We start from the raw sequence: 13,021 nt of genomic DNA, 5'->3' as shown, positions 1-13,021 counted from the left end.
CAGCTATGGCAAATGAAGCTGCAGCCTAGCCCAAGCCAAGCTCTCGCCAGTCCCAAGGCACACAAATAGCTCCTGCATCCCAGTTAAAAGGGGCTGTAGGGACAGGACGAGGGGGAATGCTTTAAACTGACAAAGGGGAGACTGAGATGAGCTCTTAGGCAGAAGCTCTTCCCTGGGAGGGTGCTGAGGCGCTGGCACAGGGTGCCCAGAGGAGCTGTGGCTGCCCCATCCCTGGCAGTGTTCAAGGCCAGGTTGGAGCAAGCTGCTCCAGTGGAAGGGGTCCCTGTTTATGGCAATGGGTTGGAACTGGATTATCCCTAAGGTCCCTTCAACCCAAACCATTCCATGACCCTGTAACAGCCAAGAGAAACACGACTGGTTCATATACAGTCACAGGGACACAGAGGGGATACAGCCATCAGCAAGATGCCACCCATGCCAGAGAATGATGCCACCCTGCGTGCTCACCCTATGGCCGCTATGGGCCATCACACCGTGCACCCCACTGCACCCCTTTCCCTTGGGCTGTGCCTCCCACACCTCACTCCATGGATCCCGCTGGAGCCGAGCCTCTCCTGCCAGCCTACCTGGCTGAGCTATGACTGGAATGCCGCCCTTGGCTGCCCGCCCGGCCGCTGCCCGTTAGCACAGGAGGGGATTAAGGTTTATCAGCAGAGAGGTGCAAGGCAGAGGGGGGGGCCTGTGTTGTATTGAGGCATCGCCCAGCCCAGCACAAGGAAGCTCCTTTCTGCAGGGATCCCTGCATGGAGACACAGGGAACGGCTTCCAGCACAGAGAAACCCAAGGAAGGGGTCCCCAAACCATCAGGGTGCGAGACACAGACCTCACACCTTACACAGGCACTTTGCTCACTCCCAAGTGCTTTCCCATTCAGTTTCTGATAGTAAACATTGCCTAAGGGACACATTGCCCAAGGTGAGCCCCATCCTGCCCTGGTCTTCAGGAAGCTGTTGCAGACCCCAAGCAGAGCCCTGGGGGTCTTGGCACTGCTGAAAAGGCACCAGAGGAACCCACAGTGCTGATAAAGGGAGCTCCAGGTACCACGCACAGCACCCAGAAGATGCTCTAACCTCTTCTCCATGCCTTTCTTCCCAAGTTCCATTGATTTCTGCCTTGCACAAGAACCAGGCATCCCACCACATTAACACAGAACACACAGCTCCAACCGGCCAATTCGGTTTTCCATGTCCATGCCCATCACTGCCATCTGCTTCCCATACCAGGCAAACCAGGAAAGCTGTGGTTGCTCTGTCTGAGGTGGGAAGCATTCCTTATGCAATCAGAGGATTCATTCAGATCACTTCAGCACCCTCCCCATCACTTCTTTGAGGCTGATACTTCCTTGTGTTCCTTGATTTTACAGTACTGGAAGGCCTGAACCAACCTAAAGCCCTGGAGCGTTGTTTTCTTCCCCCAGAATCAGAGATAGGGCGCTTCTTGGACAAGGAGAACAGCTTCAGAGCCAAGACAATCACAGTTTGGCAGCTGAATTCGGGCTGGCAAGCGAGGTATTGGTTGATTCCACCACCACCACCCTCAAGTGACTTCTCTCCTGCAGTTTGGGGGTTCAGAAGCACTGCAAGTGCCACAACTTGCTCAACCCTTTGGTTACCAAAGCTGAGCACGCAGCAGTTTCTGTTTCGGTAGGAACTAACCTGCACCCAATCAGCCTAAAGGCTTTGGTTACAACCCTCCTCCTGCAACAGGCACTGACACAGCACAAGAGGCTGGGGAGAAGGTTAAAGACTAGTTGGGAGAACATGAATGTAGCCTCTGAGGAGGGCTTTAGTTCAACACGCAACAGTGGCAAGTGGATGCGCATAAACCCTGAGCATCCCTGTGCTCCTTGTTGCTGTAGATGGGGTCAGGAACAGGCTGATAAGGCCTTAAGGAAAAGCTGGCAGGAAGAAACTCATAATACATGGACATTGCCAGTGCATCCAGGGGAGTCCCAAGGAATCCACTAATCATGGAATGGGTTGGGTTGCAAGGGGCCTTAAGGCTCATCCAGTTCCAACCCCCTGCCATGGTACTCTGTCTGCAGCATCAAGTGATGCTGGTCCACATCCATTCAGAGTCAAGATCACAGTTATCCCAAGCTTTTCCTTTCTATTGGCATGAGCAGCTTGCAGTTAGGACTCCTGGGTCCCATTCCCTGCTTCATTACAGACTCGCTCTGCAAATTGGGACCATACTGCTGCTTTACTTACCATACCCAGGGGAAATAGATGGCTTGTTAATGCAGGCAAATGGCTTTAAAGCCCTTAAAGGAATGAGAACTGCTTCATACTGTTCTCCAACCAATTCTGAAGGTCTGCACTTCCCTCTCTTCCCAGTTTGGATGAGACCAATCCCAACCCCAAAGCACTCCTGTGTATCTGAAGGCACAGCCAGTCCTCCAGCTCACTTAAGCTACTTAGCATCCCTGCAAGACAGAGCGTGCACAGTGGTCTAATATTAGACAGAAGATGCACTTACAGCCCATCAAGATGACACAACATCCTCTGGGAGCCTGCAGCTCTTTTCCAACAGCCACTACTATGCAGGGAAAGAAATAGGATAAGAGGCAGCAGTCAGAGGTGCCAGTCCTGAAGCACTTACCCAGGGATATGGATCAGCTCGAGGCTCGGATGTAAGAGCGATGGAGATCGTTCATAAAGCAACCAGGCAAGAAAAGGAAGTGGCCAAGACCAGCAATTCACACTGCTCAGCTTGCCGTGGTTTGGCAGGAAGATGAACAGGGATCAACGGGGACACAGGGAGAGCTGGGGGAGTCAGCATGGGAAGCAAACAAGCAAGAGTGGTTTGAAAGCTCACACTTTCTCATTCGCTTTGTAGCCTGCGCTGCAGCCAGACTGGAATTAGCCAAATTGGGTATGAATTATTGAAAGCACTAGAGTCCCATTTCCTTTGCTAATCAAAGGATTCCAGGGAGCTGAGAAAGGCAGGAAGAGCAGCAGCTTTGCAAGGAAAGAAAGAACAAGGCACAGCTAGAATGGCTTTTGTAAGGAGGGGGCAGCTTGCAGAGCATCAGTCACCTCCTCCAACCCGCAGCCCAACACAGAGGAGGAGATCTGTCCTCCCCTTGGCCACACAGCACATCAAAGCACTCTCTTCCTGCTCCTGGAAGTCATCCCAAAGGAATGCAGGCTCTTTGCAGAGTGTTTCATAAGATAAACAGACCGAGGTCCCACTCCTGGGTAAGGATTAGAATGGAGCAAGCCCGAGCAACTCCTGATGGATAAAGGCTGGACTGGAGCTGCCCACTGCCCCACCACGGGCAGCCTGAAACTCGGACAGGTCAGCTCTGTCCTCTCCATCAGCAGAACCCAGCTCCCAGGCTTCATTTGGAAACCAGATGAGCCATTTCCCTCGCATCCCTTCTGCAAGCACAGCTTCTATGGATACCTGGGATGAGCTGCGCATCCTGTACACCCCAGCTCTTGGCCAGAGAGAGTCCAAAGGAAGCAGCACCAAAGGCACAGCTTTGCCCACCCCAAGCATCAGGAGCCAGCAATCGGTACCAGAGAGAAACAGAACTGAGTTCTCCCCGTGCCAGAAGGGTGCTATTGGTAGCTGCAAATGGGTTGCAGCATTTAGATTCATGCATGTGAGTGTCTGGTGCATTCTGCAAGCAGCCACGCCTGCACGCTTCATTTATACCTGTGGTAGATGCGGTGTGACAGGGCTGACTGCTCCCACGTGTGTCTGACCCTGTGCAAAGGAGCTAGGGAGCAGGCAGGAGATTTGGATAGAAGCAGTTATAGCGTGGCAACACCTTTAAAGCGACACATTCTGACACCATGACCAAAAACCTGCGTGTTAAATGCTCACACACACAGGCTGTCTGCAAAGCATCAGTAGGGCTGACCCCTAGCACATGTGCTAAAGCAGCGTGGGTCTCATCCAGCTGGAGAAGGGAGGGATGCAGCTCCCCGTTTCACACGGTGGCTGCAGGATAGGGACAAGGAGGTGTCAAGGAGAGGCAATGAGACAAGAAAAGCTGCACCTGAGCCCTGCCCTGGTTATCAAGGAGCCCAAGTTCTGCAAAGCAGGGGGTGCAAAGAGGATGAAGGCGATGCCAGAGTCCCAAACGCTCAGGCAGGCAGCATGGGGGATGCTCAGAGGGAGAGATTCGGAGCCAGCCTTGTGATGCTGCCAGTTGGAAGCGTTCCTCCACTCGCACCCACTCCCGGCCATCCCATGGGATCAGCCACCCTCGCAGAGGGATTTCTTCTCCTACACAAAGCCACCACCGTCACCAAAGGCTTCACGTGCCCATGGAGAGCTCCCCGTCTCTTGAAAGTCCCCTGAGCAAGGCTGATGCTGTGCAAGCATCCTGCAGTGGGAAGCAGCAAAAGGAGGCTGCGGGGATTAAGGGTGGCAAGTGGGAATGTTCTAGACAGGTCACCTATGGGAACTCGTAGAACCTTCCCCACTCCACATCCCTTCCCTTCTCTTCTATCCCATGTCTTTACAAAAAGGATGGAAAAGGGAAGATGCTGCTTCCTTGCGCATTCCCACCGTCAGGATGTGAGGTACCAGCCCCAGCCAGCACCCGGCAGTTCAATAGCATCACACACATGACAGAAGGATGCACAGAGCCTCTGCAGCACACAGTGTGTGTGTCCCCAAGTTATTAGGGGAACAAACAGAGGGAAAACAGACCCAAGAGCACATGGTCAGGGCTGCTAGAGCCGAGGGATACGCTGTATGTGCTGCAGACCACGAAGCTGATCCCACACAGAAATGCAGCAGGATGTGCCAGAGCGGGAAGCGAGGCCAAAGGAGCCTTCCCAGACCAGTAGCCTCCCACATCAGATTAAAATTCCATCGGAATTTGCTAAACAAATCGACTCTCAGCTACTGCCATAAACCCGTGGGATGTTTTGTGTTACTACCATGCAACGGAGGGAAGGAAACAGACCCTTCAGCCTGGAGCATGCACAGAGCCTCCCATGATAACATCGAGAACATCCCTTGGGTGCACAGGGCCAGGGCTGTGCATGGGGCAGGCTTCTGCAGCATCAGAATGGGATGGGGTCTGGTTAGGGTTAGGGATGGGATCTGGCTCCATCCATCCATCCATAAGCAGTCCCTGCTCTCCCCAGTGCCACTCGGATACAGCGGCAGAGGAACCCTGGTCCAGCCACCGCTGCATCCCAAGCTGCGTGCTGCGGATGGGGAAGCAGGAAGGGCCCCAGGAGTGTTCAGTGCTGGATTCTCTCCTCTCACTACATTTCGCAGCTGCTGGCTAACTCAGCCACCCTCCCGAGGTGTTGATGCTGTTCTCATTATCTCCAGTGCAAAACAGAGCCAAGAAGAGGAGGGAAGGGAAGAAAAAAACCTCCTTTAAGAAGAAACCCACACACTAACCCTCTTCCAGCCCCCTCCCTCGCCTGTTCCGAAGCACAATGATGGATTCAAAAGGGATAGTTGCAGGGGTGGAGAAGGGCTACAAAGAGACCAGAGCATGGGAAGTGACCACAGCCCGAATCACCTAATACAGCCCCATGCCAGCCATTTCCTTGCTGAGAGGAGCCTACTGTGCGTGCCTTAGTGCCTGTGTAAGGAGCCTGAAAGGATGATTTTGCATGGGCTGGTTTACAAGAACAAAACGCCTCAGTTCTGTGGAGGCACAGACCTAAAAGAGAAAGAGAGGACAGAATAGAAGCAAACGGGGAATAGACAAAACAGGATGGATGGTGTAACTTAAAGGGAGATGCTTGCAAAGCAGCCCTGCTCTCAAGTAGTCACAAGCAGAACTGAGGCTGTAGGACTGGATGCAGCTCTTCCCTGGGTGTAATTAATAGTGTTGCCACAGAGATAAAGAGTCGGAGGAGAGTTCTGGACTGGCTGAATGAGAATTCCAATGGGAGCCAAGTGACATTTGAAACATATGGAGCATCTGCAGCGCGCTGCATGCTGAACACCAGCCACAGCAGCTCACTTTATCATGGGCATCGATATGGGAAGGAGTTCCAAAGGCTCTATCCTCACAGCAGCACCCCTTTTGCCCCCTCTATATCCTAGGCTGGGTGATGCAGCACCCAATGTGCCCCCACTTTGCTGCCCACGCAGAGGGGAGCAGCCCCAAAGCTGGAGGAGGCAGCAGCAGAGAAGCCATTGAATGCCATAGAAGCACAAACACCAGGCACCAAACACACCTCCAAAGCCAGCCAAGCTGCCTCAAGCAGGGCAGTCGCCCCGGTGTTAACGCAAATCATGCCACAAGCAAGGTGCTATTAAAGAGGAGCCCGGGGTTCTCATTAACCAAGGCTCTAACACAGGTTTAATGCGCACTTCCTTCCACCCAGCCAGCTCAGCGCAAAGCCAACGCCGCCCCTCCCGCACCGCACACAAAAAGCCCTCGTTTTCCTCAAGCGCAGCTGGGATCAAAGGGAAATGTGAGCCCCACACACCCAGGGGATTAGTCAGCTGTTGGGCTCCACAGGAGCGTGCTTGATGGCTCTGTCAGGGCAGAGCAAGGCGAGGAGAGCGCTGCACCTACCATGGAGCCCGCTCCTGCTGCGCCTTGGGATGCTCTTAGACCTGCACGGTGAGCCCAGCTCTCTTCTTCACGCAGGGATCACCATTCAAGGCACAAATAGAGCAAGCCCTGCACTTATCATGGGATCATGGGTTGGAAAGGACCTTAAGCTCATCCAGTTCCAACCCCTTGCTATGGACAGGGACACATCACACTAGAGCAGCTTGCTCCAAGCCCCGTCCAACCTGGCCTTGATCCCTGCCATTAATGGGGCATTTACCGCTTCTCTGGGCACCCTGTGCCAGTGCCTCACCACCCTTGCAGTAAAGAGCTTCCTCCTTATATCCAACCTGACCTTCCCTGTTTCTTTCCCTGGAAGCCTCATCCAGATATCCCAAACAAGAGGAAATCCACTCCTGATGCTACACATCACTGCGTGCTGCTTGGGACCATCTCCCTTTCCGTGCCTTCCCCCATGGAGCCATCAGAACATCCTCCTTCATCCATGGACCCAGTCCAAGCACGTGTCCCACCCAGCATCCCACACCCATCCCCGTGTTGCTCAGCACCAAAACCTTCCCTCCAGGCACCCTCAGTGCTACAGGCAGTTGCAGAGCTTAGCTGAAGCATTTGGACTACAGCTGCTCGAAACATTATGACCACAACTAAGTGTAACCCAAACGCACCGGTTCCACTCTAACCTGAGCTGTTTCACAGGGATGCCCTCATCTGAACTCTCCTCTTAGGCAAGATTGTGATGGCTGGGGTTTTTCCAAGCGACAGGAGGTGAAGACACTCAAAACATCCATGTTTTTCCACTCAGCTGCCACCATTCTTCCCATTCTTTCTGCAGAAGCACTCAAAGTTTGTTTTCCAGCTCAAAACGCAGCACGGAGCAACGCTCTGGGCAGCTTTGCTTTGAAGAGCTGATGGGAAACAAGTCCTGGAGCTAAATTCTCACACTCAAGAGCTCAGAAATGGTTCCTAGGGTGGCAGGAGCAGGTTCTCAGGCCCAGTTTTGCATGGGTTTCCATGGTTTGCATGGGTGAACCGAAAGGGACTTCTGCAGAGACCTCAGGAGAGGCCTGAACCTTAAGTAGAGCTTGAGGGAAACCATGGTTTTGGTGGTCAGTTTGTTCCATGCTCTATAGCAAACCTGTTAGCACATAGAAAGCCCATGGTGCTGAGCCACCGGCCAGGCTGGTGCCCAGAGAAGCTGTGGCTGCCCCATCCCTGGCAGTGTTCAAGGCCAGGTTGGACACAGGGGCTTGGAGCAACCTTGCCCAGTGGAGGATGTCCCTGCCCGTGGCAGGAATGGGTCCCATTCTACATGGAATCTATTCTACCAGGAGGGAAACTATATCCCTCCTTATATCCCAGGGGCCTTAAGGGACAACGTCCTTCACCACAAACAGGACCCAACTGGCTCAGCCACTCCAGCTCACCTCCAGTGAGTGCAAAAGGAGCGTGACAAAGAACACGGCAAAGCAGTGAAGCCAGAATTCTTCCAAGTGCTTGCTCAGGGTTAACAAATGCACGCTCTTCTTTCCCTTCCGTCCCTCTCTAGTAGGTGCAAGGATGGAGCAGAACTGATACCTTTCAATACATGGAATATATCTACATATATCTGTATCTATCTCATATCCCTCTCACTTGCAAACACCACTCAAGACAGTGCCTCTTGAGAGCCACTTTGCTGAACCAGCCCTTTCCCAGCCTCCCAGGGCATGAGTTCGGTCATTTACCTCTGTCAGCATTCCCAGCTGGAAAAAAGGGGTTATGGCCTCTCCTTTGCACATCCAAGGGGAAGAGGGAGCCAATCTGCATGTTTATTTGTTGTCTGTGCAGAATTCCTGCATTCCTTCCCTTATTTACTTATCTGCTCCCAGGACATGCTCAGACCCTAGCAAAGGGCTTTGGGGACACCACATTCCCCCATGAGCTTGGAGCTCTTGCTAGAACACATAAAGGGGGAAGAGAGAAGCCGGGTGAATGGGTTATGGGATGAATGGGAGTATATTATATTATATATATTATATTGTAATACAATATTATGAATGGGAGTATGGTTAAGGTGGTTGGGCATCCAGATCTGCTCTCCATAGAGGCACATCTCCACACCTGAATGTCTAAGGCACTATTAAAGAGCACATATGGGCTGTCTCCCCCTCAGCTCTTCCCAACAGCTATGCTGTTACACCCACAGCAGCACTAGTAACTCAGCCACCCTCACGTCAACATGATGCACATGTACTCCATGAGCAGCACACAACATTCCAACCTGCCTCATCAGAGACCTTTTGGGAGCAAAGGATCCAGAGATTAATGTGTAAGGGGTAAAGGGCTTCACCACAACACAGAAGCACACCTTTACCCATAAGCAGAACTTAGTTGCTTTGCCCATAAGCAACTTTACCCATAAGCAGAACTTAGCTGGCTTCTTGGATCCCTGCAGGAGTCCACAGGGCTGACTTGGAAAGCAAGGAGTAACCACCATGAAGGACAGGCCTTCACCACAAGATGAACCCATTGACTTCTTATCTCTAAACCTATAGGAAAACCTAACTCAGGTGCGAGGAACCTAAATCCCCTTCTAAGTGCCTGCAACACACTTGTGTTAGGACTTGCAGTGGGGATGCTCCCAATCACACAGGGGTCACTGCAGAGAGAACCTACACCAAATCTGGGGTAAAAACAACATAAAGCAACCTTGTTTGGCTGTGCCTTGGTTGCAATCACTGCCTCTAACAAGAAGGTCAATGCCTGTGACAGCAGAGTACATAGAGCAGCACGACCCTGGTCACACACAGAACTGCTCCATCTCATCCACAGCGAGACCATTCGCCAACCACAGACCGGTTTGGGTTGGAAAGGACCTTAGGATCGCCCAATTCCAACCCCCTGCCGCAGCATTTACCAACCAAGAGCACAGGATTCCCCATGGAACCGCTGCAGCCGCCTTCCAGCCTCACCTTCCACACAGTGCTCCACCTCCTCCAGGTTGCGCAGGGTGATGCGCATGAGGCTGGAGTTGAGCATCAGCTCGTTGCGGTGCGCCGGCCACATGTACTGCGGGGCAGGGTTGACGAAGAATATCCTCGTGTCGCCAGTCGAGACCTGGTTGTCGCAGATCAAAGGGTCCCCAAAGCCACCGATAACCACCTTGTTCCCGCCATCCAAGAGGATCTCGTGGGTGACGATGTCTTTGCCTTTCAGGTAGCGCCACACTCTCACCTGGAAGGAGAGGGAGAAGGAGCACGTGAGACCGTTCCACGCACGGTTAGCACCCGCTGGCCCTGGTTCATTCCTACCACGCTGTCACAGGGGGCATAGGGGTGGTTTGGGCTTCATGGAAATCCCTCTAAAAGCACAACACATGGCCAACAAAGGCTAAGGCTTTTCTGCCAAAGCTGTGCCCAACGCTCTGCCTATCGCTAATAAAGAATCCAAATGGATAGTAGGAGATCCACTCTTGGATTAAAAGTGAGATCCAACTCGCCTACCCGACCCTTTCCATGTAAAGATGCTGTGATCCGTCATTCACAGAGCACAGGGACATGGTTCAAGCCCTACCAAGGGCAGGATGCTGGTGTCGGCAGCATCATTGGAGGTGACAGTCTCCAGCCTGTACAGTTCACCCCGATTCACACCAAAATCTCAGTGGTGATATATATCGAGGGAGAAAAACACACTCCTGCATAAGACAACAGCTTTGATAGGAACATTCAATGGCTGGAAGCTCCCAACCAGGGAACACTACAGAGCATCCACAGAGGAGGCTTTGAGCCTTAAAACAGGGGCAGGAGGAAGCAGATGGGGTGGGTGAATGAATGAAAGGAGGGGTCTTCTGGCTCTGACAAGGGAGACAAAAGGCAGAGCAGATAACATGCCATGTAGAAATGTCAAAAGCAACTTATGCTCAAGTTTCTTGTTCAACTTACAAACAAGGAAAGAAAACCTTTGCCTTAGCAGGCTGGATCTGCTAAAACAGAGAGGATTTGGCAGAAGGAGCCTGTTCTCTTTACTCATCCAAACTTCAGGAACTAAAATAAGTCCTGGCCACTGGAGCTGCCAGCAGCTCTAGAACAGTCTCCTTGGACTGCATCACTGGCTCATCCCCCTGCCCAAAACAGCAAGATCTGGACACGACAGCAAAGCAGCTTCCCTGTGGCAAACTAAAATGGATCTTTAGTGCATGTGGGACACCCGAGGCACGTCCCCATCCACACCAGAGAGGTCAGAAACCCTCCTGTTGCAGCTCTATAGCAGGGACAACACAAAGCTGAGTCGGTGAGTTGCACGTAATAGCATCTCATCAGAGAGCAGCCCGAGGTTTCAGCTTGGAGCAAGGGTGGCTGCTGCAGTGCATGGGTATGACTGTGACCACAGGCATCGCTGGCCCTGCTTATCACACTCCCTGCCTGCATCTCCCCTCCCAGAACAGCCCGAGAGCCCATTCACCTGCATTCTCTGGCTGTCTACACAGCCCAAAGAGCACTTGAGCACTCTGTGCCAAGCACCGAGGCAGCCAAGGAGGTGGCAGCTCAGAGACAAGGGGCTCTTGATTCCCTCTCTGAAGCAGGCACACACGTACTTGAGGAGTGCAGTTCCAAGGGGAATGAGAGGGGTAGAGAAAGGATGCTCGTGTTGAGGCTGAGCTGGAAAAGGCTCCAGGGAGACCTTAGAGCAGCTCCCAGTGTCTAAAGGGGCTGACCAGAAACCTGGAGAAGGGCTTTTGACAGGGGCAGGTAGCAACAGGACAACTTCCATGCTTGGTATTGGGGTTTAGGTGAGGAGACTTGTTACACAGGTGAGGAGGAGAGCACAGAGCAGAGCAAACCATGTTTAGTTATGTGTAAGTGCAATTCACTGTCAGCTGCCCTGCACATCCCTTCAAGCGCATTGTGTGGGCTTGAGACTGTTCAGACAGACTCTTACTCTGTACCTAACACCTCCATCCCATTACTCAGTGACTACACAAGACACACACAGTGACCTGATGTGCAGAGTTCAAGTAAGAGGCTAAAACCATGCAGCTCTCATGGCCTTTAACTGATCTTGCCCTCGTTTGAAGCCCTAAATACAGGACTTCAGGGGTGCAAGCTGAGTATTAATGGTCAAGATCCATTGCTTCAAGGTCCACAATGCTCTTGAGCCCAACTCCAATGCATTGTCCCTGACACAACAAGGAGCAGGCAGCTATAGGTGCTGGGGCAAGCAAACAGGGCTATTCCCCTAGGAGCAAGCAGGCTGGGGTGAGAGCATCCTGCTCAGCACAATGTCCTTCTGTCAAGCATAAAAAGGGAACAAATTGAGTGTTGCTTGTGCTCTTTGGGTGCATCTGAAGGTTGAGAACAAAGCTTAAGAGTGTATTTTATCCTCCCATCCTCCTGCTTCTCCCACCTTCTCCTTAAGGGGTGATATTTGCCCACCTTGCAAAAGGAATCTGGGCTTGATGGGTCTCAGTTCCCACCCAGCCCAGCAGGCCCTGTGTGTACCAATGGTGAGAGCCTTGTTCTCCTGCATACCAGAGAGCAAAACCCATCCCAGGCATCAACACCCCTGTGACAGCCCCTGTGTGGAAGCTGTGCATGCCATAGCTGCTCCCAGGTTAGCTGGAGACACCGTACCCATGTGCTTCCACATTCAGCTGGCTTCCAGCAGGGACTCAGCTCCCCTTGGGCCAGGGCTAAGCGATGCCCCAGCAACCAGAGGGCAAGCAGTAACTCACATGCAGGGTACCAGCCCTCCCAAGCTGCTGGGCAGGGGAGAAAAGAGGGGCTGAAGCAATGCTTTTTGTACAGCTGCTTTCAGCCCCCAAAGCCCTCTTGAGGAGCTGCTGGGTGGTACCCAGCCCTGTCAGCGTGAGCTCTCTTCTTGAGAGCGATGGCAATCAACCAGCAAGCAGAGGGAGCTTCAGATGGCAAGGCAGGGTAGCTGTGACAGGCAGCTTCCCTCCCTTCTGATCACCCAAGGAATCCCAGCATCCACACAGCCATCTGCTCCACCACATGCAGGCGATGCCACGGGAGGCAGCCCCCTTCAAAGAGCCACACCAGCGAGCGCAGCACCTCCGACGGTGTTTAAGGAGCACAGCTTCAGCGCTAGCACCGTCCTCCTGCTTCCCCATCGGCAGCGCAGCGCCCTGCGGTCGTGCTCTGCCCACAGTCAAGTCCAGGCACCTTCCTGCAGCCCCACCAGCTCCACCTCCTCTTCCTCCAGCAGCAGCAGCAGGAGCCGCAGCCGCAGGGCAGGCGCTGGCTGCGAGCACTGAGGTGCACAAAGCAACCAGGGCAAGAACCCAGCAACACAAAGGAGACAAAAGGGAGAAGGGTGGAGGGGGGGGGATACACACAGAGAGCGCAGCCTGAGGCTCCTGATGGGAGGCAGCGGCAGCGGGGCATTTCACAGGTAGGGCTAAGGAAGGGGAATGCCTCCCCCTCGCTCTGGAGCAGATGGTGATGCGATTTAATTGGCATGGCTCTTGTAGGCATGCACCTCAGAGCCAGG

The 13,021-nt window shown here is 53.1% G+C and overlaps 1 protein-coding gene across 4 annotated transcripts in view; it reads right to left on the bottom strand.

The window, feature by feature from the left end:
• Positions 1 to 13,021, bottom strand: part of AGRN (agrin) — a 105,752-nt gene that overhangs the window by 88,653 nt on the left and 4,078 nt on the right. For all 4 annotated transcript variants that reach the window (XM_061450171.1, XM_061450172.1, XM_061450173.1 and 1 more), the window contains exon 2: positions 9,484 to 9,745. In XM_061450171.1, the coding sequence (XP_061306155.1) occupies positions 9,484 to 9,745 (262 nt within the window). The remainder of the gene's footprint in view (positions 1 to 9,483; positions 9,746 to 13,021) is intronic.

The sequence above is a fragment of the Pezoporus flaviventris genome, unplaced genomic scaffold, assembly GCF_033815535.1.
Source record: "Pezoporus flaviventris isolate CSIRO_AGI_PZ_B2104156 unplaced genomic scaffold, CSIRO_AGI_Pfla_v1 ptg000009l, whole genome shotgun sequence".
Classification (NCBI taxonomy): Eukaryota; Metazoa; Chordata; class Aves; order Psittaciformes; family Psittacidae; genus Pezoporus; species Pezoporus flaviventris.
This window is presented reverse-complemented; position numbering and strand designations above follow the sequence as displayed.